The sequence below is a fragment of the Corvus kubaryi genome, unplaced genomic scaffold, assembly GCF_017639235.1.
Source record: "Corvus kubaryi isolate FWS band 111438036 unplaced genomic scaffold, C.kubaryi_AGA036_p1.0 62568, whole genome shotgun sequence".
NCBI classification, from domain to species: domain Eukaryota; kingdom Metazoa; phylum Chordata; class Aves; order Passeriformes; family Corvidae; genus Corvus; species Corvus kubaryi.
In genome coordinates this window covers 19,740-47,094 of record NW_024581459.1, presented here as the reverse complement: position 1 = coordinate 47,094, position 27,355 = coordinate 19,740, and the positions used below count along the sequence as shown (strand labels likewise).

The window sequence follows — 27,355 nt, the reverse complement described above, 5'->3', positions numbered from 1 at the left end:
GGCGGAACGCGGGCGCGAGGCGCGGGGCCGGGGGGGCGGGCGCGAGGGCGGGCCGGTCCCGGGAGGCGGCGGGCCGGGCCGGGAGGAGCCGGGAAAGGCCGGGAAGGGCCGGGAAGGGCCGGGAGAAGCGGAGCGGGACGGGCCGCACCGGGCCGTGTCTGTGCCGCGCGGCGAGCCCCGGGCCCGCGGGCAGCGCCATGGCCGAGACGATTGTGAGTGCGGCCGGGGGAGGGGCGATGAGGCAGCAGATTCCTGTGGGGCCGGGACGGGGCACCGGGCCGGGGGGCCGGGGCTGGGGCCGGCGGTGTCCGGGCCGGGCAGGCTCCCGAGCGGCGCCGCGGGCGGGTCCCCCGTGGTTTTGGCCCTGGGGGTCGGGGCCGTGATCCCGCGGTGCCGCTGAGCCCCGGGCGGGGGGCTCGGGGCAGGGAGGAGAAGGGGCCGCTCGCTCCGGTGAGCGGCTCCCGGCCCCGTCCCGGCGGGCCTGTGCCCGGGAGGGAAGTTGGGAGAGTGGAAAGGGGCTCCTGCGGGGTGGCGGCGGCACACGGGCAGCTCCCCGTGTCCCCTCCCGTGTCCCCCTTCCCACGCACGCCGCCCCCTGCCCGTGTCCCCGTGCCACACGGGAGCGGCCCCTTTAGAACAATTCGTGTCCCTCCGCTGCCCCTCAACACTCCGGGGACACCGATATTTACATTTCTGCCTTTCCTGCCTGTCCCCGGAGGATTCCCCTGGCCTTTCCCCCCAGAGCTGCCAGTTGTTGCCATCCAGGAGCTCAGGTTTCCCGGGAGCAGCTGGAGCCCCGTGTCTGTCCCTGCTCCCTCACTGCTGGGGCTCAGCCACGACCAGTGCAGTGCCCAGTAACACCAGTTGGGCCGGTGCCTGTGTGAATAACTCCCCCTTGGAAGCTCTGATCCACCCTCCTGAAGGTCTAATTCCATCTCAGAGGTCAGAGCTTTGGCCGAAGGTGTTTTCCTTGGAGCCAACTCCTGCCAAGAGCCAGGAGCGTTGGAACGATTCCCCCCATGTTGGCAGACATCACCCAGTGCCACCCCAGAACTGCTCTCCTGGGTGTTTCCAGGCCCTGTGGAAGATGGAGACAGGAGGGAGGAGTGGGGGAATGTGAGGCTGAGGGCTCAGGGTAGGCTCTGTCCCCCCTCCCCGACTCGGTGTTCCCTCATTCCCAGATTATCCGCGTGCAGTCGCCGGAGGGAGTGAAGAGAATCACGGCCACGAAGAGAGAAACTGTGGCAACGTTCCTCAAAAAGGTACCCCAGGACCCACAGTGCCTTCCCATGGGATGGGGCAGGGCTCCCGTGGCTCTGTCCCGGGGGAGATCCGTGTTTAACCTCCCTGGCAGCAGCAAGGGACAGCATTCCGTGTGGAAAAACACGCTTTGATTGGTGTAGCTTGTGTTGTTCCAAAGGGAAAATAACAAATTTAAAGAAGAAACTCCCTCAGCTTCTCTGTTGGGGCTTCCTGGGGTGAGAACTTCCCTGGGAAGGGCCCTTTCTGGGTTCCTCCCAAAGAAGTGGCAGCAGGGAAGCAGAAGGAGCTATGGGATGGTCAAACCTCCTGCTCCAGGCGGGATCCAGGCCTGGCTCAGCTGTTGGATTTGGGCTTGAATTATTGTTTGGATGTGCTGTGTGTGCCCCTGGTTTTCCAGGATGGGTTTGGAGAGAGCGGGGGAGGGACTGAGTGAGATCTCAGGAGCCCCTCAATGAGGGGAACACGCCGGGTGGGAGCTCTCAGCTGCCGTGGTGCAGCTGCTCTGTGTTCATTAGGAGTGAGCAGTTCTCCATTTGTTCCCCTCCTGGAGTTCCTCTGGAAGCCTCGGCCTGGGGGTTCTGTGCTCCATGACGTGTGTTCCCGAAGGGCCAGGCAGGTTCCCTGGCCCTGTGAGAGGGGAGGGAATGGCAGCAGGTGCAAAGCTTCCCTTTGTGAGTCACTGGCTTTGGCTGGAGCTGTGGCACAGCATTCCCTGACAGCATTCCCACCTGGCCAGGAAAAATCCTGATGTTTTTCAGGGCTGGCTCAGGGACACTCCCTGCAGCCTCTGAGCAGCCTCAGCCAAGGGAAGAGGAGCTTCCAGGATCTCTGGAGCCTGTGCAGAACGAGCTGCTGCTTTCCAGGGCTCAGGTTACCCCAGGGAACAATCGGGCTGGAAAACGCTTCCTGCCAGGACAGAAGCACCTGGAATTGCCTGTTGATCTGGGGAAGGCTCTGTCCTCTGGCTGAGCTGGAGCAAAGATGTGTTTGGGTTTGTTTCCTGCTGCAGGGTTTGCTTGGAAGAGAAAAGTGGCAAATTTTCCCACCTGAGGTCTGTGTTTTATCTAAATCCAGGTCTCTCCTACCTGTGCTGTGGATTTTAACGCTGGAATGCTCACCCAGGGGCTGGGTTTGGTGTTTAGGGGGACAGCTGTAATTAGAGAGGTACCAGATTGCTGCTTCCATCCTAGGAATTAACCTGGATCTGCTCCAGAAGTGTTCAAGGAATAAGGGGCTGGAGAATCTTCCCCGTCTCCTGTGGCTCATCCCGGGGAAAAGCAGCAGAAAAAGTCACTCTGGGTGTGCTCAGGGTAGAGTCGAGTCAGGAATTAGCTCAAAGCTGCTGTTAATGTGTTGTGGGATTTGTCTGCCCCCAAAAATGGAATTCTGTGGCCTGAGGAGCAGGAGCTGATCCCTGTGAAAGGGTCCCATTCACGGGGATCGCTCAGTGCTGCAAATCACAGCTGAGCTGACGGGAAAAAACTGCTTTTCATGGCTTTGCTCATGTGACAGCTCTTGGTGGCTCATCAGATTTGTCCTGTGGGCAGGATCCTGTCCCTGACTCCGACCAAAGCCACGGGGATTGCTTTTATTAATAAAGGCCTTTCACTTCAGAATTTAGGGCAGAACCTGTCAAATAGACAAACTTTAAGCACCACTTTTAAACTGATGAAGTTCTCGAGTGGCCAAATGTGCAAATTATTTTTGCTGGGAAGAGGTGTTGGAGTGATTCCAAGTAAATCAGACTAGATCTGAGCTGGGAAAACCTGCCTGGGGACTGAGGGGTGAATTCCATGGGAGAGAGGAGAAAACAGGGGAAAACCAGACAGAGCAGCAGGAAGGGGTTGAGTGAAGCAGCTGGGAGGTGGAGGTGGAGCTGAGGGCAAAAGATCTGCACAGGTGAAGGTGTGGACTGTGGAATTCTGGTCCACACAGGAGGATGGAGTGAGGATCTGCTTGGTGCTCCTGGTGGTGTGTGCTGGTGCAGCGGGAGCAAGAAAACTGGGATAATGGAGAAGTTTCCCCCTCCGGTCACACAGTGCTTGCCTGGCTGTAGCTGAAACTCTGCATTTGTGTTGTGTGAGGCAGAGACAGTTCTGGTTAAGTTGTTTGAGCTCCTGTTTTAATCCATTGCTTGTTTTTCCAGGTGTTTCCATCTCCGTTATCCTGAGCTCAGGAACGGGGGTGAATTGAGCTGGATTGCTGCAGGAGAAGTTCCCCGGGACTGGCTCGGAGCCCCTTTCGTGAGGCACCTCACAGCTTGTTGCTGCTCCCTGTGTTTCAGGTGGCGAAGGAGTTTGGGTTCAGGAATAATGGCTTCTCCGTCTACACCAACCGCAACAGGACCGGCGAGATCACGGCGGCGCAGAACAAGTCCCTCAACCTGCTCAAGATCAAGTGAGTCCTCACCGGGAGGGGGGCTCTGCTCCCAGCTTCCAGAATGGGAAGAATCACATCCCAGGAGTCCCCAGCTTGCAGTGTCCCTCCTGGGACTGGGGAGGGGGGGCCTCGGTGGCTGTGCTGCAATGGGGGGGTCACAGTGACACGGGAGAGCTGGTGGCTGTTCCTTGGGTCACTCCTTGGGGCGTGTCTGCTGTGGGGAGGCTTCATCCTGGATTTCCCTCCCTAGTTCCTGCTTTCCACCTCTTTGTCCCAGCTTTCCCTGCCTTATCCCCCCACTTCCCCTCCTGGATCCCTGTTTCCACCCTTTCATCCCTGCCTTCCCTCCCACATCCCTTCTTTCCCTCCCTCCCTCCCTCACCTGCCTTTCCCTACCTCTTTTCTCCCACATCCTTGTTTTCACTCCTTCATCCCAGCTCCCTCCTCCATATTTTTCCCTCAGTTTTGTCTCCTGGTGGAAGGATTTGCATTTATTGCAAATAAAAACAGGAAGAGGTGGCTCACAGAGCAGCTTCCAGCTGCCACCTGTGTTGGTCTGGGTTAGAATTTGTGCCACATTCCACACTCTTCCATGGTCCAGGAGGTTGGCTGCCTGCTGGGAAGCACCTCCAGCTTCCTGGGTGTTGTCTCCCACACTTCCCACTACCCGTGTGCTGTTTCCCACCCTGCAGGCATGGGGATATGCTGTTCCTGTATCCCTCCAGCCCAGCTGGCTCCTCCTCAGAGACCATGGACACATCTGTCTCCCAAAATTCCCGGCCTGGGGGTGCCCCCCAGGTGGTGGAAGATGAGATTGACCAGTACCTGATCAAGCAGGATGGGAAGATTTACCGGAACCGAGACCAGCAGCTGTAAGTGGGGGTGGGTTGTGTTCCTGCCCGCGGATCCGGGGCTCACCGGAGCCTGGAATGCCATGGCTCAGCCCAGCAGTCAGGAAATTACTGTGGGAACTGCCCTTGGCTCCATCCTGAGTGCCCTGGGGACATCCACAGGGGAAAACAGCCCCTGCCATTGTCCTGGGAGGTTCAGTGGGGCCCTGGTGAGCCCAGGGAGGAAGCAGATGCCCAAATCCCAGGGTTTTTGGCAGGAAGGACTCACTCAGGGCAGCCATTGTGCTGATGGAGGAGGCCCTGGCGCTCGTGCTCCTGGGTTTTGTGCTCCTAAAACACATGGAATTCTCTAGATTACAATAAACACTGTGCATTCTTCCTGGGCAGGGTTAGATGGGATATTGGGAAGGAATTCTTCGCTGTGGGGGGGGCAGGCCCTGGCACAGGGTACCCAGAGCAGCTGGGGCTGCCCCTGGATCCCTGGCAGTGCCCAAGGCCAGGCTGGACGGGGCTTGGAGCAGCCTGGGACAGTGGGAGGTGTCCCTGCCCATGGCAGGGCTGGGATGGGATGAGCTTTAAGGTCCCTCCCAACCCAAACCATTCCAGGATTTGTTGTCCCAAGCAGGAGCACGCTGTGCCTTCCGATCCAGCCACTCCTCCTAAAGGAAAACACGGAAGTGAAGGGAAGGAGTGAAAGTATCCAATGGCAGAGGTTTGGAAGTGGGACTTGGGTTTCTGCCTGCTCACTTTCTGGCTTCCCTTCATCACGTCTGACCTCTCCATGAAACCAGGGAGTCCCTTTTGCTCACAAAAATGCACCAAAGTCCAACTTCCCAAAGCTCTTCCATGCAAGAGGCTTAGGGAAACAAAGCAGCTCCTCTTTGTGTAAAAATAACACAACGAGTGAAATCCACCCAAAATCTACCCTGGTGCTGCTAAAACATCCTCTGCTGGGAGGGGCTTTTATTGCTCAGTGTTAATGGCCCAGCTGGGCCCTGGCCTGATGTCTGCCTTGGTTGTAGCCTTGGGGCTGGAACCCTCTGGAATAAGACTCCCAAAAAGGTTGGAGGGAAAATTTTAAAGGTAGGAATTCCTGCTAAAACAGAATGATTTGCCCTGCCCCGTGGGGTTGTCCTCCATGTGGTTTATGTTCAGTACTGCAGCAATGAGGAAGTTTGTGGAAAATCCTCCCTGACCTTCCCAGCTGACCGTAAATGATGGGATGTCACATCACTGGAGCAATAAAGGCAAACCCACCACTCTGTGGCACAGACATTGCCTTGAACTCGCCCACATTTTTCAGAGGGATCAATGAAGCTGTTCTAGCAGGGAGCCGAGGCCCAGGGGAGGGTGTTGAGGATAAAAGGAGCTGTCTGGGCTGGTTCCTGGCTTTGGAATTGTGGATCAATCTCCAGTGAAGGATGCTGAGTGCTTTAGCAGCATTTAACTCTCCTTTCTGTACATTATCTGCCACAAAACGTCCTTAAAAGCACTCCTGCAACTGGATCCCATCCATTGTTTCCACAGCCCAACCTCCCTGCACCTCTCCTGGGCCCTTCCTTTGGAAACCAGCACTGACCTGGTGCTGGGGGATGTTTTATTGTTGGTTTAGGGTTTTTTTTAAAGCAATCACCACAAGAGGAGATGCTTTCCCCTCTGTAATTCTACCCAGCAGGACTTTATCTGCTCGATAAACACACACTTCTCTGGCTGTTCCTGCCAGTGCCTGATAAAGGATGAACATTTTGGGTGGCTTTTTGTTAAAATCACCCCGCCACGTGGGCTGAAAATTCTTTGAATTTGAAGGGATTGAATTCTTCGATCTTGGAGGGCTGTAAAACCTGATCTGACTTGGATTCCAGTGGCTTTTGGGACAGCTGAGCCCTTTCCCGGGGACACTGGGAGGGTTTGATCCTGGCTGGGACTCTCAGATTGAACCTCAAGCTGTTGCCATTTCTTTATGTGAAATTATCTTGGGGTGACCAAAGTAATTGAAGTCCAACTCAACAGGAGCTGAAGTGATAGGACAAGGGGGAATGGGTTCAAACTGAAAGAGGGGGAGTTCAGATTGGATTTATGGAAGAAATCCTTCCCTGTGAGGGTGGGCAGGCCCTGGCACAGGGTGCCCAGAGCAGCTGTGGCTGCCCCTGGATCCCTGGCAGTGCCAAGGCCAGGCTGGACACTGGGGCTTGGAGCAACCTGGGACAGTGGGATGGGATGGGCTTTAAGGACCCTTCCAACCCAAACCATTCCATGATCCCTCTCTAATATTCCCGGGGGGGGTGGAGAATTGCTCAGAGCTCGTGTAGCTCTTCCACACCAAACTTACTTCAAAAAACTTTTTCAGGCTGATTTCTCCATGATTAGATAAGGTCTCCTGCAGTTTCCAGGTGAAATGAGATTTAACCCCAGTTCTCTCTCTCTGCCCAGGTGTCGCCACGGCCCCTTGGGCAAATGCGTGCACTGTGTCCCACTGGAGGTAAGAGCCCCAGGAAGGTGCTACAGACACACCCCAGTTCCTCCCAGTAGGAACACTTTTCCCAGGAATGCTGCCTGCCAAGAGGTGGCAGCTCCAGGCTGGAATCCTGCCGTGCACTGCCAGAGCTGCTGGTTCTGGGATCACTAAAGCTCGAGGCCTTGGGGCCCCCAGGTTGATCCTGGTTAAGGCTGGTTTTCTGCAGTAATGAGTTGAACAGAAAGTGCTTCAAAAGTGCTCCATTTTCCCTGTGTCTTCACTTTTTCCTGGATTTTCTCATTTCGTTCCCTCTCTCCTGGATCCCAGCACTTCCAGTTTAACCACCTGGCACAAGGTACCCAGAGAAGCTGTGGCTGCCCCGTGCCTGGCAGTGCCCAAGGCCAGCTTGGACGGGGCTTGAAGCAGCCTGGGACAGTGGAAGGTGTCCCTGCCCATGGCAGGGGTGGAATGGGATGAGCTTTAAGGCCTCTCCCAACTATTCCATGATTATCCAGGTTGAAGCAGCTTTAGTGACGCCTCCAAACGTGCTGGGCTGTGTAATTTACGGCACGAAGCAGCAGCCCCCCCTCCAGAGGGAATCCTGGCTGCTCCAGGATGGCTGTTCCCCGCTTCTGGAAGTGCTCTGGGAGTCCTTGGCTGTGCTGGAACAGCTGGGCCCGTTGTTTGTTGTCAGATACTGAAAGGAAAAAGCTTTTTGCCGTTGAGATTCTGATTTGTGGGGCCAATCTGTTCCCAGAGCAGGAGGCCACCGTAAAACTCCCCGTTGTAAAGCTGCACTGTTTGCATCCCAGTAGTAGCTGCCTTGAAAATGAGCCTGAATTTCCTTGATTGCTTCCACATTGGCGGGGTTGAGTGTGGAACATGCATTTGCCGAGGGATCAGGGTGTTATCAGACAGGTGTGTGACCTGGCTCTGCTCTGTGTGGTGTTTTTGGCAGCCCTTCGATGAGGATTATTTGAACCATCTGGAGCCTCCTGTGAAGCACATGTCATTCCATGCCTACATCAGGAAGCTGACCGGAGGGGCAGACAAGTAAGGAAATCTCTGGGTTTAAGGGAATCTAGTTGGAGCTTTGGTTTTTTTTAACACAAATGAAAGTACAGACAGATCTCAGGGTTGGACACGAGGATTGAGTGGCAAACGGAGGAGAAAAGTTAAGTCTTTTTGGTTTATGTCCCCATTTTGTTTCTGTTTTTCCTTTTCCAGTGGCAATATAATTCCTTCCAGGAAATATTCCTGATGGGGGGGAAAGCCAGATGGAAGGAAAGAGGTTCCCTAACTACACCAAGCTCCAAGCCTGGTTCTCAGACTTGGTGGACATAAGTTACACAGAGGTGTAATCTTCTCCCTGCTATTCCTAAATACCATTGAGACTTTTAAAATCTCTTTGGGAGGTGCAACTCAGGTCCATGAGACTTCCATTTGAAGGGAATTTCCCTTTCCAGGAAGTCTTGTGCACATGAAAGGATGATTTGCCTTGGTGCTACAATCTCTTACTTCCTGCATGCTCCATAAATTATTGCTCCAAAAACATTTACTGTGGTAACAGCAGCCTTCTCTTCCCCTCTTCCTTCTCTTCTCCCCCTTCTCATCCTTCTTCCTCTTCTTCTCCCACCTTCCTCTTTCTCTTCCCCCTTTCTCTTCCCCCCTCTCCCAGGGGGAAGTTTGTAGCCCTGGAGAACATCAGCTGTAAGATCAAGTCGGGGTGTGAGGGACACCCTCCCTGGCCCGAGGGGATCTGCACCAAGTGCCAGCCCAGCGCCATCACCCTCAACCGACAGGTGAGAGGAGCTCGGCGACCTGCCAGGGGACCTGGCTTTTAGTTTGGGAAAGGTGAAAAAAGCCAACCAGGAGCACAAAGCCTCTGGGTGTCAGGGAAATCCTGTCCAGATCTTCAGGCCTTGCAAAATGGGCTCCAAAATGTCCTGGGTCAGAATTTCCTCCCAGCGTGAGGACTGCGCTGGCAGCCCTGGTGGTGAATCCTGGTGATTAGTCCTACTGGTTTTCCTCACGGAATCTAAAAGGCCACTCAGGTTCTGCTTGTTTCCTCCTAAATGTCAGTGTCCTTTTACCTGCAGAGGCTCTTGGGGCAAAGGTCCCAGTAAAGCCCCCGAGGTGCTGGGGGTGCTGAGCACATCCCACGCTCCAGCCTGAGCAGGGAGCAGTGCCAAGGGGTGGGAGCTGAGCAGGGGAAGAGGGAGGGAGCCCCCAGCCTCCCCCATCCCTGCTGTGCAGGATCCAGCTCCGGAGGGTGGTGTGTGTCCTGGGAAGGGACCGGAGCCAGCAGAGGATGGCCTGACGCTTGAACTTTGTCAAACAGAAATACAGGCATGTTGACAACATCATGTTTGAGAACCACACAATTGCAGATCGCTTCCTAGACTTCTGGAGGAAGACAGGGAACCAACATCTGGGATATCTGTACGGCCGGTACACGGAGCACAAAGACATCCCGCTGGGAATCCGGGCGGAGGTGGCGGCCATCTATGAACCCCCCCAGGTGAGACCCCGGGCCCTCAGGGGCCGCTCAGTATTGGGGAGCACACAAACACCTTTTTAGGTTGGAAAACCTCACAGGGTATTTCCAGCTGCAGCTCCACAAGGAAAACTGTCCTGAGTGAAAGAGGATATGATTTATGTCCTGAACGTCACCATCCATTGCTGCCCAGAAAGAATTTTAGACCTCAGTTCTGCTTTTTTGTTGTGTTTTACCCTCGGATGGTTTGAATCCGGGGTGACTCTAACGGCGGATTTCGCTTTTAATCTTTCCTCGATTCCTGGCTTTCCAGCAGATTTTGTGCTAGGAAAAAGCAGTTGCAGCCCTTGCTTCAGTTCCTTACCAGCTCTCTGGGAAAAATTAAGCAGCTTAATTAGACAGAGTGAAGTCTAAATGATTTGAAGACAAAATGATGGAGCGGCTGAGGATGGGTTTGGCTGGAGCAGCCAGAATCCCCACTAGGTGGGGCACGGCACCACTCCTCAGCCGAGTGCTCCTCATGTATTTCCTTCCTCCTCATGGTTTCTGCACGGCTGCTGAGTGAAATCCAACGGATTGTCAGTGGAAAAGGAACAAATGGATCCTTGGGAGTGCGGTGTGAGAGCAGAGTGGCACAGGGAGGTCTCTGGGGTGACACCAGTCCATGGTGATGGCTGAGGGGAAGCCCAGACCTCTGCTCCCATCCCCTGCCTCACTGCCCATAGTGGCTGTACTGGCTTTTCCCCAGTTCTGTGTCACTAACCAGTGTCTCTTTGCTGCAGATCGGCACCCAGAACAGCCTGGAGATCCTGGAGGATCCCAAAGCCGAGGTTGTGGATGAGATTGCAGCAAAGCTCGGCCTCAGAAAGGTCAGGATGTGTCAGATCTTGTGTGTCTGTGTGGCAGGGAAGCGGTCAGCAATTCTCTCCAGCTCCATGGGGTTATCCAAGTCCCTTTAGATTACCTAAATCCTGCTAAAGTGTCAGCAGCTGTTACATTTTTAGGTCTAAAACCCAAATCCAGAGGGTTTTCCTGAGCACAGGCCCCTCACAGGGCTGTGTGACTGCAGTAGCAGGAGCAAAACAGCACAAACTCCATCTTCCCTTTCTTCCCCCTCCAACAGGAGCCATTCCTGGGAGCATCTCCGTGGCAAGTGCTAATTGTGCCCAGATGGAGCTGGAGTTGCCTCTGTGCTCTGTTTCCAGGAGCAGGGAATCCCCTTGGGTTGTGGTCCCCTCCTTGGTGCTGCAGGGAGTCAGTGGTGTGTGGGCTTAGGGGTGCGGGTCCCCCTCAGTTCCAGCCTTCCAGTGATCCCATCAGGATCCCCTGGTTTCCTGACAGCTCTCCAACTTGCACTGATGTTTTCCGGTTTGGGAGCAGTGGTGGTATGGTGGGAATGCCAGGAATGGGATGTACACAAACAAGATTTGACTTGCTGGAGAAAACCCGCCTGGGAGAAGGCTCAGTGCAGACTGTAAACATCTGGGGAGGGCTTTGTTCTCCCAGATAAGATCCCACCGCTCGCCAGAGGCTGGAGCAGAACTTCTCCGTGTGTTATTTATTTCCATGTTCTCCCATCAGATATTTTTAATCCATGGGGCTTAACACGTCACCAAGTGCTGGGTGCAGGGTTTGATCTGCCTGGGCTCCGGGGCAGCTGGGATCAGTTCTGCCTTGGAAAGGTTAATGCTGTAGGAGCTGGGATTGGCCCCTGGGCGGAGGGGGATCATCCCAAGGTGCGTGTCCATGTCACAGCTCTGTGGAAGGATTGATGCCAGGGGTTTGGACACATGTCACACAGGACTCGCTCTGAGGTGTGTCGGTACCACAGAAAGCAGGAATGTGCTCTCTGGGGTCGCTGCAGCCTCCAGTTTGGAATGGATCACACTCCAGTGTGAGCTTTCCCTTAACCAGTGTGTGTGAGGTTCAAACTGGGATTGTGTGAGAGGTTCAGGCTGGGGCCACATGAGCTGCTCTGTCACCCACGGGCGCTGGGTCCCGCTCCAAACGCTCCGTAGGAAATGCTGGGGGTGGGAGCGGGTGGTGGCACAGAGGCCTCTTGCAGCCTCCAGATCTTTCCATGAAAAAATATTTCATAGTGAAACCTAATGCTGCAGGTGCCCTGGCTGGCCAGCTGGCATGCTGCTGCTCCTGGAAATGGGATTCCAAGGAGCCCAGCACAGCTGGGAGAGCCATTCCCTGCAGGCAGTGTGCACAGGGCCGAGAGGAGCCAAGAACATCGTGTCCTGTGAGCAGAAAATGTCTGAGCTCTTCTGGTTTCCTCTTTCCTTCTTTTTTTTGTCCTTTTTTTCCTTAAAGCAATGTTCTCCATCCCCCTGTGTAGGTCGGCTGGATATTTACTGACCTGGTCTCGGAAGACACGCGGAAAGGGACCGTTCGATACAGCAGGAACAAGGTGAGATCCAGGTGGGACGCAGTGAATTCCCAATGAATTCCAGCTCCTGTGCCAGGCAGAGAGCTGAACCAGGGCTGCAGGTGACACTGGAATTCCTGGGAGATGGGGTTTTCCAGGCACTTCTGAAGGAAAACAAGCTGGAACCCTTGGAAATGTTAGGGATTGAAGTGTTTGGGGAGCAGGCAGAGCTGCTGGAGCCCCTCACGCCCCTGCTTTGAGGAAATGGTGCTCATAGAATTGTGGGATAGTTTGAGTGGAAAGAGACCTTAAAGCCCGTCTAGTGCCACCACAGGTAGGGACAGCTTCCACTGTGCCAGGCTGCTCCAAGCCCTGTCCAGCCTGGCCTTGGGCACTGCCAGGCATGAGACAGCCACAGCTGCTCTGAGAACCTGTGCCAGGGCCTCACCCTGCTCACAGGGAAGAATTTCTCCCCAATATGCCATCTATCCCTGCCCTTTTTAGGGTTAAGAAAACTTCAGGGAGCGGAGGGGGATGTGAGGGGACAAACCCAGTGAGCCAGAGTGACTCAGAGGATGTTCCCATGGGCTGGGCTTTGTGACACATACGTGGCTCAAACTTCGACCTCCTCAGCTTCCTGTCCTTGTAAACCCAGTGATATCCATATTTGGAAAGTGAAACTTGATTTTTCAAACAGAAAAAAGGTGTGTAGAGGTGGGTGGGACTCTCTGTGGGACAGTCCTGAGCCAGCCCAGGGCTGGGGAGCTGACAGGTCACATTCTTGTCCCGGGCTCCGCAGCAGCTTTCCACGAAAGCGTGTTTTCCTGGGGTGTTGGTCGTTTTCCTTGGCTGCAGCCCAGGGAAACAGGTCTGGGCTACGTCACCTTGTCCTTTCGCTGACTGGAGTCCGTGCTCTCCCCTCAGGACACGTATTTCCTGAGTGCAGAGGAGTGCATCACAGCTGGCAACTTCCAGAACCAGCAGCCCAACATCTGTCGCCTCTCTCCAGATGGGCACTTTGGATCCAAGTTTGTCACAGTTGTGGCTACAGGTACTAACTGGCCTCAGCCCTCTGGGCTTCACCTGAATTACCTCTTGTTAGTAGAGGAATATGCCAAAAATCACAGGTCCTGCTCGCCATCTGTCCTATTTAACAAGGGTTTTACTCTATCACGCTAAAATACTTTCTCATTCTTTGTCTTATCCTCTCTACAATTATTCACTCATTATTTATTTACCTGTTTTTCACTCTACAGCTGTTTAAAGGGACTTATTTGAGGCTCAGCCCCACCTCTCAGACCCAGAAATCACTCTCTGCCTGCAGCCAGGGCAACAACTGTTGCTCACTTTTTGTTTCAAATCCTTAAGCTCCAGATTCTGTTGCCTGGAAGCAGCAGTGCAGAAGCACAACACTCCAGATCCTCAGAGTTATTGATTAGTTCCTCCTTCAGGAGGTTCAGGAGGGATCTTTACCTCCCTCATGGTGCTGTCAGGGAAACCTGTCAGGGAAAAAAGAAAAAATGTTTGGAAACATTTTTTTGGCTGAGTAAAACAGAAGCTCCTGCAAAGTGCTTATGGTTAAGCCCTCTGGTCTGAGCCGTTTTCAGGCAGTCTCCAGAGGCACCGTGGATGGGCTGGGCTGGGAGGGGGGACACTGGCATGTGCTGGGAGGGCTGGAGTGCTCCCAGATCACTCTGTTCTTCTCCATGGGATGACACATGTCTTCATTTAAACCTTCCCTGGAGCAGAATCGCTGGTTCTGGCTCTGTTTAACACAATGAAAAAACCCTCATGACTTCCAAATAACATCCAGAGTGAAAAGTGAAAGTGGGATGGGACATTGCCTGCCCTGAGCCTGGCTTTGTAAGGGTTCCCAGGGCCTTTTTTCAGTGAAAAAGCTCTTTTTTCAGTTAACAGGCCCGTGCCTGTACATTCCAGACTGCTAAACGCATCCATCTCTCATTAAATATAGATCTGTATCTCTCTTTTTCTATATATATATTTATTTAATTTTTTTTTAAACAAGGTGTTTTACTGAGCAAACACACTGTGTTCAGGCCTTCCCCCGTCCTGGTCTATGTTCAATTTCTCAGAGTGTTTGTTCTGGAGCAGTGAGTGATTGAGGTTACAGATCAAAGGGTAGAAAAGGAATATTTCCTCTTTGCTGTTCCAGCTAATTTCATTCTCCTCTGTTCAATCAGCCCAGCAGGTTCTATTTAAACACTTGAGTCCCTCTTTTTGTGCTGCAGAAATGTATTTGGATAGTTTGCCTCAACTTTGCCTTTAAATCCTCCACATGGATTGATTCCTATCCCCTCCTGAATTCCTAGCTTTGGAAGTAGTAACGTTTTCCTACCATCTGCCTCCCTCCTCTCTTTCCAGTTGTATTCCAGTGACACATGACCTGATGTTGCTTACATTATCCAAATGGAAGCGCCAAGCATGTGATCCTTCCATGAGCCAGGCTCTTAATTCCCACTTTCCATGTCAGATTTCCACCAAACCATCCAGTACAGGCTGAGAAAACACTGTTCAAGCCTGACATGACCAGGTGATCTGCAGCTCAGGGATCCTTGGGAGTGAAACAGGCCCACAGGAGCTGCAGGCCTGGCTTTTGTTTGGAAAAGGAGGAGATACCTGCAGGGTAGTGGGAGGGTGATGCTGTCAGAGCCCCCAAAAGGGCAGCTGCTCCTCCTCCTTAGAGCTCCTGGCAGAGCATTCCTGATGTTCCCTGGGCTCTGTGCTCTTGGGATAGTTGTGGAAATGTGTGTGACTACAAAAATGTGGAGTTTAGAGGGAATTCTTGCCTAAAATTCTTCCCATGCAGCAGCACCAGCAGCTTCACCTCGGTGTTCATCACTGTTAGCCTTGTGTTTAATCATGGAGTCTTGGAATTGTTAAGGTTGGAAAAGGGCTCCAAAATCATCGAGTCCAACCTTAGTGCTGCTCTTCCAGTCGTTTCTCTTGGAGTTACACCAGGGAAATCACCCCTGTGCAGGATTTTCAGGAAGAATTTCTCCATAGGAAGGGTCGTGACGTGGAGTACCCAGCCCTGGAGGTGTCCAAGGATGACACCGTGGGGATAGGCCACAGCTTGGACTTGTTGATCTTGGAGCTGTTTGCCAGCCTCAGTGATCCTGGGATCTTTAACCATCCTCTCCTCTTGCAGGTGGTCCTGACAACCAGGTGCACTTTGAGGGGTACCAGGTGTCGAACCAGTGCATGGCCCTGGTGCGGGACGAGTGCCTGCTGCCCTGCCGGGACGCGCCCGAGCTGGGCTACGCCAAGGAGTCCAGCAGCGAGCAGTACGTGCCTGATGTCTTCTACAAGGTGAGGCCTGAGGGCCTGGGCAGCTCCGGGATGTGCCCCTGGATCCAAGCTCTGATCCTGAGGAGCAGCAGGGAAAATGTGCATCCAGAGTGGGTCCAAAATACTCAATTTCATGGAGTCGTGGAGTGGTTTGGGTTGGAAGGACCTTAAAGCTCATCCCATTCCACCCCCTGCCATGGGCAGGGACACCTTCCCCTACCCAGGTTGATCCAAGCCCTGCCCAGCCTGACCTTGGACACTTCCAGTGATGGGGCAGCCACTTCTCTGAGTAAACTGTGCCAGGGCCTCACCCTGCTCACAGGGAAGAATTCCTTCCCAATATCCCATCTAACCCTGCCCTCTGGCAGTGGGAAGCCATTCCCTCTTGTCCTGTCCCTCCATCCCTTGTCCAAAGTCTCTCTCCAGATTTCTTGGAGCCCCTTTAGGCACTGGAAGGGACTCTCAGGTGTCCCTGGAGCCTTCTCCAAGTAAATATCTCTGGGTGAATATCCCCTCCTCTGGACTCGCTCCAGCACCTCCATGTCCTTCCAGTGCTGAGGAGCCCAGAGCTGGAGGCAGCTCTGCAGGAGGGGTCTTGGAAGGACATGAGGTGTCACTGCTGTCCCTGCCTGCTGCACTTTGGGGTTGTTGGTGATGGATGGAATGTTATTCCCTTGCCAGTTGTTCCTGGAGCCCTTCAGCCCCTCCCATGCCTGCATGGCCGAGTTGGGAGCTCAGGATCAGACTCTGCGGATGCTGATAGCTCTGCCGCTCCAGCCCAGGGCTCCTGGTGCCCCATGAGCAGGGATAGAGGAGTTAATTAATGCCACTGCTCACTGGCTAATTAGCCATCCATCACCCCATTAGTTATCTCCTTCCTGTCCTGTCTGCTCCTGCTGCCTGTGGTAAAGCTGTCCCTTAAGGAGCGCAGGATAAGGAAAGCTGCCTTCACTTGGGAAGAGTGTAATGAGTGGATTGTGCTCCAGCAACGGGAATGGAGCTGGTCAGGGTGTTCCTGCATGCCCTGAACCTGGGACTGGGACATGCTGGTTTCCACCCCTTAGTGCGAGACTGCTGGCTTGGCTTGACCCCACCTGGAAACAAGGAACAGCTCTGGGCTGAATCCAGTGCTGGGGAGGGAGAGCAGATGGAATCCTGCTCTCTCTGGGCAGGCAGCTTCCTCCTAGGAGCTGATAAGCCGGGGCCGATTACGATCCAGCAGAGCCGGGTGTGCAAAGGTTGGCCCCGAACGTGAGCAGGATGAGATCATCTCCTGGCATGCCCTGATGCTGCTCCGGAGCAGCCCGGGCTGTGCCACACTCGGGCAGCCTCGCAGGAGGTCCTGCAGGTCTGTGGCCCACATGTGGCCCACCCGGGGTGCTGGGAGCAGCAGGAAGCTGGTGGGTGTTCCAAGAAGGGCTTCACTCCCATCCCTAATCTGAAGCAGGGAGATAAACAAAATGGGAACGGATGGCTCCAGCCTTCCATGGAAATTTCCATCAACCACTGATTCACTGGATCGGGCTGCAGCTGATTTCATGTTTTAGAGCTTCTCTCCCTAATTGCCCTTTTCAGGGAGTGCTCGAGGATGGCCCTGCCGGGTGGGATTCTCCCTCAGCCTTCAACGGGTTTGGCTCTAGGATCCCTCAATTATTTTTGAATGTTCTTAAATCTATGGAAAGCTTAGTCACTCCTGGCTTGGGAAACCTTTGGGGTCCCATTAAATGTGCAAGGCTTGAGGTCAGAGACACTACCTCATCCTGGGATGGTAACAACAGCCGTGTCCGAGCCCCAATGAACTCCAGGAAGAGCAGGAATCCAGCAGGATTCCGGCATGGAATCTTTGGGGTCCAGCACCTTGCTCTCTCTTTGTCCCCAGTCTGTGATGTGGGGGTTCCCCTCTGTGCCAACCCCCCAGCCGGTTTTTGGGGAGAAAGCTGCACTTTGGAGTAGTTGCTGTTTTCTCTGGGACTGCGCAGAGAAAAGTCCACGTGCATTCCCATGCAATATCCAAGTATTCATCTGAAAAGCCCTTTAGGATGAAAGGAGCTCTACAAATTAATTCTAATTGAATGAGGACCAGGAGGCCAATGTTTGGGGAGTGTGGATGTATTTATAGAACAGCCAGATGTGAGGCAGGACCCGTGGAACTCGGATCTGTCCGAGGGCAGCGCGGTGGATTCACCTCCGGCTTGCGAATGGGAAAAGGGGCTGCTTTTCTTCCATGGAAATGGGAAAACTGATGGCACTGGCATTGTCCTGCGGTTTTCCTGAGCCTGCAGCTGTGTGATTTCTGTATTCCTTTACCATTCCCTTTATGTTGGCCCCTCGCCTGCTGCTCCGAGGAGCCACCCCCGTGGAGTAGGCTTTGGACTCGTGGCTGTTGCTCTCCTGGCCCGGGAAGGGAGAGCTGTGCTCCAGTGGGGAACTTGAGGGGTTTGGGGACTGTGAGAACAAGTTCCTTTGCTCTGAGGGGCCTCCCCAGGTAAGATTAGCCAGGAGGAAGAACAGATCCCTCCTGGGGTGTCTGGGAAGCATCAGCGCTCAGCACTGGTTCCAGCTGGAACGGGGCACAACCAGCATGTGCTGCTTGGCCAGCTCAGCACATGGAGCTCGGGAAGGAGTCCATGACGTGGAGACACGGCCCAGGTCGGGGTAAAGACCTTGTGAGTGAAGATGATGATGTTGCAATGGCCGCTTCACCCAGTTTCTGAGCTGGATGAGGGTGAGCCCAGCTGAATAGTCCACACGAGCATTTTCCATCCTGCCTTCTGTCCTTGAGCAGCCTCCTCTGTCCATCTGGTTTTAGAAAACAGCTGGATTGATTTGGATTTCACTGAGAATGTACCTTGGGTTGATATTCAACACTGGGCGGGGTGCAGCTGAGGGATCCCTCCCTGGGGCTGCTGCACCCTGTCCCTGCTGTCACCTCCTCCCAGTCCACTGGCCCAGGACCTCTTCGGTGCTGAACTGCTCCACCATTCACTTCATCGGCTGAGGGAAGAGATTTCTGACGTTTTACAGATGCTTTAAAACTCTTGGATAATTGGATTTGGGGGCTGGCTGGCTTTGTCTCTTATCACAGGTATTTGTGACAGCTCAGCGCAAACACGATGTCATCATCATCCTCGAAGTGAATTGTATTTTACAGCTGCCTTATCCCCCCAGAGGTTCTTTGGGATGGTTTAATGTCCCTCCAGAGTTTCTTTGGGATGGTGTAAGACAAAAGCCCTTTACAAGCGTTGTGCAAGAGCCCTTTGCCCTCAAGTCCCACACGAGCTCTGAGCTCTCACTGCAGCTGAGCCGTGTCTGAGCCCTGGCCTGGCACCAGTGACACATGTCCCATCCCTCCCTGGGACAGCCCTGAGCCAGGGCCCTGCTTCCATTAGAGCCCAGCGGGACCTCTGAGCCAGGCTGTCCTACCATGGCACTGGAAATCCTCTTCCCAGGGGGAGCCAGGCTGCAGGGAGTGTTCACTGATGGGGAAGGACTTCCCTGGCTGCCCTCCCACTAGCTCATGAGCCGCCTTAGCCTTAAATGTCCTCCTCTGGGGAGGAGGATGCTGGATTAGCTCAGCAGGAGTCTCCTGGGAAGGGTTTCAACTCTCCCTGACCTGTCACTTGCTCTTGGAGAAGTCGCTTCGTTTCTGCGCCTCAGCCGCGCTCCCCGTGCGAGGGGCAGGACTGCCCGGGAAAGCGCCTGGAAGTCAGCAGAGGGAAGAGCAAAGATGGGATTTATTCACACATGGCAAGGACAGATGGCTGCCGAGCTCCGCCGTGCCTTCAGCAGAGGGAGCGGGTCGGGAATATCAGCGTGGGATGCGGGATGCTCACAGCGTGGGATGGTGACAGCGTGGGATGGTGACAGCGTGGGATGGTGACAGTGTGGGATGATCACGGCTGTCCTGGGACACGGATCCGGAGCCTCCCTCCTGGCTGGCAGCTCCCCGGGCTCCTCACTTGGCTGCTCCCCTCACCCTCCATGGATAATCCTGAAGCCACCCAGGAGTCTTTCCATCCTGCCAAGGTGTCTGTCCTTTTCCCTGTTCACCCTCATCCCAGTGCAGCTCCTGCCTCCAAACAGTGGCTGAAAGGCTCTAATCCCAGCCTTGATGCAATCTCCACTGGGATGATGCATTGTCCAGACCCTCCAGGCCTTGCTGCTGGATTTTTGTCCTGGAGCCAAACGCTTGTGGCTCCATTAACCCCTTCCTGACCTCCCTTTGGAGCAGGCGCTACTGGGCTTTGGGGGTCTCAGGCTGCAGCAATAGCAGGGCGCTCGGAGGGTCCTGGTGATGCCAAGCTCAGGATAAGGATCTTTATCCCAACAATCTCAATTTGATGTTCATTAAGGCCTTTAAAAAGTAATTAAATGATCCATGGTGGTGGGAGAGGAATGCTGGGGTTTGGGGGGGCTGTCCTTGCAGGATCAGGGCATGTCCTCGGCTCGGGGGAGCGAGGTTCCAGTCTGTGGAGGCCTCAACAGCATGCCATGAAAAAGCAGGCATTTAACATGGAAATCCCCAGAGGGGGAGATTAAAGCCAACAGGTGCTGGAAAAATGTTTCTGCATATTAGAACTTAATTAGATTGGAAAATGAATTCCAGATGGGCTAATTATGCATGAGTTGTTGCAGGTCCCTTCATGCAGGGGCAGGATTGTGTTTGGGAAGCTGATTGGATCTGATTCCTGCCTCTTGTGGTATCACTGAGATCTAGAAGCAGGTTGGCTCTGGGGTCCTGTGATCTCTCAAAAAAGGCTCCATGGCTCCTCCTGCTCCTGTCGAGCCGGAGAGATCTGAGGCCACAACCTGTCATGTGCGAGGAGCAAAGATCCTAATCAGGATTGCCTTTCAAAGGAGCTTCAAAGACTGGAAGGGAGATTTTTTTTACAGAGGGAACAGTTCCTGGGGACAGGGGGGGCGTGTGGAGGGGGTCGGGAAAGGGGGCTGTGCCTGGAGGGGAGCAGCATGCCGGAGCCTGCTGGGGCGAGGTCTGACTGGCAGAGGGATGGTGCTGGCTGCTGCTCCGCATAGCTGTGCTGTGTAAACACCAGGGAGAGCGGGGGAGTGGTGCTGGAGTGGTGTTCTCCGGGAGAAAGCATGGCTGGGAGAAAGGGGAGGGAGTCCTGGAGTCAGCCGTGGGCAGCGTGTCCCTGCATGGTGCTCCCCGGCTCAGCCCATGGAACGCTGCTCCCATCCCACGCGGGAAGAGTGGGACTCGCAGCCTTTGGGGGTGGCAGCTCCGGGTCCAGCTCCCGCCACCGAGAGCCCATGGAACGTCCAGTACAACGTCCCTGACCGGGAATTGCGGGCGTGTGATTTATGTGGGGCTCCATGAATGATTTATACCACGTTAAGTGATGATTTAGGGAGAAAACACAGCCCCCTCGTACGGAATCCTTAATGAAAAGTGTCAGTTCTCCGGGATTTATTTCCGAATCGGTGTTTGAACCCGGCGTGTTTGACATCAATCACGTCTAATTGTCAGGTTATGATTAATGAACATATGCCGGCCGTTTGTCTCCCTAATTAAACTTTATGTTCTCTTCGTCTGGCAAAGCAAAACAAGTTTACGCCGTGGGATGTGCTGGTTCCAAGGGTCTGGGTGTGAGAAAGTGCCCGGATTCCCAATTCCAAGATGAAGAGTTGGCTGAGGGTCTCCTGGATTTGCAGAAAGGCGGGTTTGCCTCGGCTGAGGAGGCAGAGGTGGCCTGTCCCTCTCTTTAGGATGGAGCTGCTTCCTAAATGCCATTTAAAATCATGGAATCATAGGATATGTGGAGTTGGAAGGGACCCACAACGATCATGGAGTAGAATCCCACCTTTACAGTCCCTGGATAATTCCAAGCCTCTCTCTAGTGGGAGACAATCCCAGGGTGGTTCATGACCCCACACTCTCTTGGCTCACAAGGAAACAGAGATCCTGATCTCAGAGATGCTGGAATTACAGAGATCTCCAGCCCCAGGGAGCAGCAGGGAATTGGGCAGCCCTGAACCACCCATCCAGGTTCTTTTCTGTACCCTCAGTGATCTGCCAGAGCTCAGGACTCTGCATGAGCATCTCCAGGGCAGGATCCCTTGGGCTTCACACCACTTCTATGCTGAGGAATAATCCAACTCTTTTTCTTTCAGGACATAGACAAGTTTGGGAACGAGATCACTCAGCTGGCTCGCCCGCTCCCGGTCGAGTACCTCATCATAGACGTGAGTATTCCCTGCACATGTGGTCAGAGTGGAGCAAACTCCTAACCCACCTCTGAAATTCCCAGTGGAGGTGATTCCTGAGACAGATTATCCTCCTCTGCCTGCTGCTGCCAAGCATTCCTAGCAGGGAGGTGGCTGCCCTGCTCCCTGGGGTCGGTGTGCTGCCAGGGAACACATTTGTTTTCCAGGAGAGCACTGCCTGGTGCCTTATCACGGCTCTGAGCTGGCCCAGAGCCATGTGGCCAGGAAGCAGCAGCCCCACAGACCCATGTCCCGGGCACTGCCTAATGAGGAAACTCCAGAGCAGCAATTAGGGATCCATCTCCTTCAAGTGACTCAGCAGGTTGTCCAGAAATGCCTTTTCTTGGAGGAGGGAATTCGCGCTCTGGCACGGCTTGGCCGTAGCAGAGCTGCTGCCAGGCACGGCACGGCTCAGCCCCAGGGCTGGGAAGCAAAGTTACGGCGTGGAAGGCAGGAAAGCAAATAATTGGGATGCCAGATGATATTGCTGGAGTTGGAGGTGGTGCCAACAGCCATTAGATCCACCTGGAGCAGCCTCTCTGGTCCAGCTGCCCCTGGCACAGGCAGTGCCAGAGCACGGCAATTCCTGCAGGAGTGAAGGCACGTGTTCCTGGGATACCTGGCATGTCGCTGGGATGAAAACAGAGGGGTGGAATGTGCATTAGGAGGTCCCTCCCAGGACCTCCCTCCAGCAGCAGCTGCCTGGCAGAGGGCAGAGCTCTGCCAGGATCGCCATATCCCAGTGACCTGTGCAGAGAGGGATGCTCTCCATGGCGTCTGTCAGGACCAAACCCATCGTGTCCCTCCAGCTCCCTTAGAAAGGGAGCCAAGGGTGTGGTGATGGAATATCACTTGAAATTAAATTAAAACCCATCAGATCCCTGCAGAGTCCCTCACTGTTTGGCTGAGCTGGCATCAGAGCTGTGGCTGTTCTTGGCTATCTGGACTTGCTTCCCATATCCCACTGGTCTCTGATCATCCTTCCTTGGATTTTTTTTTTTTTTAGATTACTACAACTTTCCCCAAGGATCCAGTCTACACTTTTTCTATTTCTCAAAATCCATTCCCCATCGAGAACCGCGATGTGCTGGGAGAAACTCAGGTGAGGGGCGATTCCTGATGGAGCCGGGTTCCACAGGGATGGGCTCTGCCTCCCTCGTGCTCACTGACATCTGCAGAGGGACAGCTGTGCCCTCAAGTCACCCCTTCCCAGTTCAGCTTGCCAAGGTCCTTCCTGCACGGAGCACTGTCTGCATGCCAATGCCGACTGCCGGCCGGTGCCGAGCTCCCGCCGGATCCGTGATGGGATCAGGGCTCCCTGTGCCTGCCAGGCAGCTCCAGCCCCATGCTGACAGCACAAACCTGCTGAGACTGGGGTGTGTTCCTGCTCCCAGAGTGCTGCCTTCTCTTCCTGGATGGAATCTTTAAGCACAGAAAGCTGTTCCTGCAAGAAGCCAGGGCAGAGGACGGGGAGGAAGGGGCTGCTCTGTCCTCTACTCCCTCTTTTCTGTACGAACAAGGCTGGAGTTGCCTGGCTCCCCCTCAGCACCTCTTGGATCTGAAATCGGCTCTGTGGGTGCTGGGGTTGGTCAAGGGGAGCTGCTGTGGGTCCAGAGGTGTTTTTTCCTGGAAGTTGTTAGCTGGGATTCAGTCAGGCAGGCGGGGGTCTGTTTTTGGAAATGTCCCTGCACATTGCAGACAATAGCCAGAGGGGCAGGAATATCTGTTGGTGGATCCAAATAGGAATTGACTTCCCTTCATTACTGTCCCCTCTCTCCAGGACTTCCACAGTTTGGCCACGTACCTGTCCCAAAATACTTCCTCCATTTTCCTAGACATCATTTCCGATTTTCATCTGCTCCTCTTCCTGGTCACAAACGAGGTCATGCCTCTGCGGGTACGTAACGGGGCAGGGAGGGTCCTGTCCCACACCATCCCCCCCCATCCCAGGGCCCTCAGCCCCTCAGGGGTCCTTCAAGTGGGTGGAGGTGACCATTTCTGCCATCCCATGTCCCTGGGCAGGGCCTTGTGCTGGCTCTTCCTGGCCAAGCTTTTGGGAGAAGGTTTAGAGAGTTCTAAAACCTTTTTCAAGCTCTAAGCACAAAGCCCCTGAGCTGCTGGGAGCACTGAGGGGGGTGGTTGTCCACATGATCCCAGAGCCAACTTGGCTGCAGCTCCCAGAGCTGGAAATGTTTTAAAAATTATCTCAGAATCAGGAATTTGGTGGGAACAGTAAGGAGATCAGAGCCCCCAGAACTCAAGGCCAGCAAGGTCCTGGCTCTGCAGCTCTGCTGCTGCCGTTGGCCGGGCACCGGGGCCTGGCGGCTGCCCCGGCACCACCGGAGCTTCCCAGGGAGCCCCAGCTGGGCCGTGTTTGCCAGAGGCTGCGCATGTGTGAGGCAGCCGGGATGACCGTGGGCAGCTGGAGATCGGGATGCGGGCAGGGATGGGGGCTGGAGTGATCCAGCATGGAGGGTTTGCACCTCTGGGAGTTGGGATTGGCCGACAGTGGTAGGGAATACCTCCTGGAAGCAGAGGAAGGGAAGCTTTCGGGTGTTGGGGTCTGTCTGAATGCTGGGGGAGCAGAGGGATAAACTGGGGCACCCCAAGGATGTCGGGCATGGGGGAACAGCTCAGACTCAGAGTCCTGCCTTGCACTGGAGGGGGTCCCCAGTGCTCATTTCCCACCTGTGACTTCCAGGACAGCATCAGCTTGTTGCTGGAAGCCGTGAGGACCAAAAATGAGGAGCTTGCACAGACCTGGAAAAAATCGGAGCAGTGGGCGACCATCGAGCAGCTCTGCAGTAAGAGGGGGGTCCCTGGGGCAGGGCGTCCCTCAGGGAAGGGGTCCCTTGTCCCTTGGCAGAGCTGTCTGGGGGTTGTGTGGAACTGCTCCCAAGCTGTCACAGAGGCTTCTGGAGGCTCGTGGGGAGGAAGCTATTCCTTGGTCATGGGATCCTGGAATGGTTTGGGTTAGAAGGGATCTTAAAGCTCATCCATCCCACCCCCTGCCATCTTCCCACTGGACCAGGTTGCTCCAAGCCCCATCCAGCCTGGCCTGGAGCACTTCCAGGGATGGGGCAGGGCTGATGGGGGGGCTGCAGGGTGGGATGTGCAGCGGGATCCCAGCACTGCCCCGGGCTCTCTCCCGCAGGCACGGTGGGGGTCCCGCTCCCGGGACTGCAGGAATACGGCGCCATGGGGGGCTCGTCGCACGCCGTGGCCGCGGCCATGTGGCCCTGCCAGCACTGCACCTTCATGAACCAGCCGGGCACGGACCACTGCGAGATGTGCAGCCTGCCCCGTTCCTAGCCCCGCTCCTGCCTGGAGCGGCCGGCGCGGCGCCTGTCCCTGCCCTCTCCTCCCTTCAGCTTCCAGCCCGGGCTGTGGAGCTGGGCACGGGGGGCTCCAGCCCCCCACTTACTCCTCGCTCCCTTTTGGGGGCTCCCAGCCCGGACAACCAACGCTTTCCTCAGCCCGTGCCTGGGCTGGCCCCCCACCACCCTCAGCTGCTGCCAGCCTGCCCTGGGGGAGTTGGGGGGCTTAGGGGGCTGCCTGTGCCCGCTTCCTACCCAAGGGGAGAGGGAGGCTTTGGCATCTCCCTGCCCACAGCTTTGCTCTCATTCCCTGCCTGCCTGAGTGCCTGGATCCCGACAGCTCCGGCACTGACCGGCCCGGCGACACGAGCAGGTGGCTGTGACGTTCCCGGAGCAGGACAGGCACCCCTGGACACCGAGCATGGGGTGGGCACGTGCCAGTTCGTGGCTTGGTACTGCTTGGTGAGCTTTGGCACCCCGTGGGGGCTGCGGGAGGGGTGTCCCCTCCGGGTGCCGTGTCCCCCCGCTGCACACGGTTAGGCTCCCAGGGAAGGGGTGCGGGGCAGCCACGTAACTCGGGCACCCACCTCACCTCCATCGTGCCCTGGGAGCCAGTTGGTGCCTTCCCACGTCCCTCCGGAGCGTGTCCTGGCCGGAGCTGAGGCTCAGCGGTCTTGCCCCCCAGCCTCCCTTCAGCCCCCCGCTGGGGCTGCCCTGGGCACCGCTGGGCAGGGGAGAGGCAGGCGGATGCTGGAGGGGCTCAGCCCTCCTCTCACAGGGCCTCTGACCCCCAGGCCCATCCTGGAGCTCCCCAGCCCTGGCTCTGCGGGCTCTGGTTCAATCTCGGGGGCACCGGTTCCAGCGCTGCCCTGTGTCCCCTCATGGGAGGGGTCCAGAGGCCCTGTCCTGCTCCAGGACAGCACTGCCCAGACCCTAGCGGGGCAGGGACGCCCAGCCCCCTGCCCCTCGCTGGGGCTTTCCAAAGGCTTCATCCCAAGGCCCGGCTCCGGGCTGCGGTTGCTTTTCCCCTGGGTGTGCTGGGGTTTGGGGGTGCAGCGCTGGGAGCGCCCGGGCCGGGCTGGGCTGACCCAGGCGTGGGGGCTGCAAGTAATGTGGAATAAAAGCACCTCAAACCAGAGCCTCCTGCACTCTGTCACCTGGCCCGGCGTGCTCCGCGATCCCAAGGGGAATGGGCGAATGTTGCACCCCAGTGCGTGCCTCTTGTGGTCCCTCACCCGGGCCTGGATGGGGCTGGGATGCTCTGTGTTCCCAGTGGAATCTGGTCCACCCTGTGTCCCAACACTGTCACCTGGGATGGGGCTGGGATGCTCTGCATTCCCGACGGGAATGGGGAAACACCGTGCCCCAGCGTGGTGCCACTTGTGCTCCAGTCTGTGCCGGGATGGGGCCGGGATGCTCCATGTTCCCAACTGGAACAGGGGCACGCAGCACCGTGCCTCCTGTGCTTTGTCACCTGCGGCCAGGCAGTGCTCCGTGTTCCCAGCGGGAACTGGGGGACGCTGCTCCCCAGGGCCGTGCCGCCTGCACTCCATCACCGCGACGGGCCGGGGTGCTCCGCATTCCGGCCGGGCCCCTGTGTCCGGGCTGGTGTCCGCGGTCTGTTTGCAATCAGCCCCGGAGCCGCGTGCGGCCGGGCCCGGTGCCAGCCCCAGCCTGGAAAAGGGGGAGCGGGAGCCGCGGGAGCCAGAGCCGGGGAGCGCAGCCCGGCGAGCGGCCGCGGGAGAGGGAGCGCGGAGGCGGCTCGGTGCTGGGGGACGCGACAGCCCCGGGGACGCGGGGACACGGCCCCGCCATGGCCCGGCTGCTCCCGCTCCTGCTCCTCGCCGCTCTGGGCTGCGCAGCCAAGCCGTGCCGGCGGCCGGCGGCGGGGGGCGATGGAGCAGACGGTAATTCCCGCTCTCGGGACCCCCTTCCCACCGGGATGTGGGCACGGGCAAGGGCCTGACCGGGCAGCTGCCCTGGGTGTGGGGCCGGAGGGAGCCCCGGTGTGGGGGGTGGGTCCTGTCCGGGGCTGGAGGGGTCCCAGGTGAGGGGCTGGGCGAGGGTCTTGCCCTGGGTGAGGGTCCTGCTCCTGGGGACTGCTCGCCGTCCCACCGCGGCCCCTCCAGCCCAGAGAGCCTCGGCGAGGGGCTGCGCCAACCTGACGCTGGTCCTGGACAACTGGAAGTTCGCCATCACGTCCCAGCTGCGGAACCTGCTGCTGTCGGACCACCAGACCGTGCTGCCCGACTACGGCAGGTGAGGGGCCGGGGGTCCCTCGGGGGAATGCCACCCGCCCTGGGGGGGGGGGGGTGGGATTTGGGGGTCCCTGCCCTCACGCCGCTGCGCCCGCAGGATCCCGGCGCTGTCGGGAGCCCTGGACGAGCTGTACCGGGATTTCCGCGCCCTGAAGGAGCAGCTGGGCCGGCTCTCGGATCGCTTCGCCCACCTCGAAGCCTCCGTGGAGCAGCTGAGCCGGGCCCGGAGTGCTGCAGCCCCGCCGCGCCGGGGAGGGGTCCTCCAGAGCCCCCGCAGGGTCCCCGGGACCCCGCAGTGAGCGACCCTCGCCCGGCACCGGGGCGGGGGCGGCGGCCGGGGCTGAGCCCGGCGGGGGGGAGGGACAGGGGCAGCGCCTGGGGGGCTCGGACTGGGGGCGGCGCAGGCATCACTTGGGGAGGTGTCAGA

General features: G+C 56.4%; 2 protein-coding genes across 2 annotated transcripts; both read left to right on the top strand.

Moving 5' to 3' along the window:
* Positions 1 to 68: 68 nt before the first annotated feature.
* Positions 69 to 25,808, top strand: LOC121672485 (nuclear protein localization protein 4 homolog). The gene is made up of 17 exons (XM_042045143.1): positions 69 to 212; positions 1,182 to 1,262; positions 3,548 to 3,660; positions 4,335 to 4,514; positions 6,924 to 6,972; positions 7,907 to 8,001; positions 8,627 to 8,750; positions 9,290 to 9,469; positions 10,228 to 10,314; positions 11,790 to 11,861; positions 12,744 to 12,870; positions 14,989 to 15,149; positions 21,261 to 21,332; positions 22,360 to 22,455; positions 23,134 to 23,250; positions 24,055 to 24,157; positions 24,508 to 25,808. Exons 1-17 carry the CDS (start codon positions 198 to 200, stop codon positions 24,663 to 24,665), a joined length of 1,830 nt encoding a protein of 609 aa, XP_041901077.1. The 5' UTR covers positions 69 to 197; the 3' UTR covers positions 24,666 to 25,808.
* Positions 25,809 to 25,859: 51 nt separating this feature from the next.
* Positions 25,860 to 27,291, top strand: LOC121672487. Its single transcript, XM_042045145.1, has 3 exons — positions 25,860 to 26,577; positions 26,800 to 26,929; positions 27,026 to 27,291. Exons 1-3 carry the CDS (start codon positions 25,860 to 25,862, stop codon positions 27,225 to 27,227), a joined length of 1,050 nt encoding a protein of 349 aa, XP_041901079.1. The 3' UTR covers positions 27,228 to 27,291.
* The last annotated feature ends 64 nt before the right edge of the window (positions 27,292 to 27,355 follow it).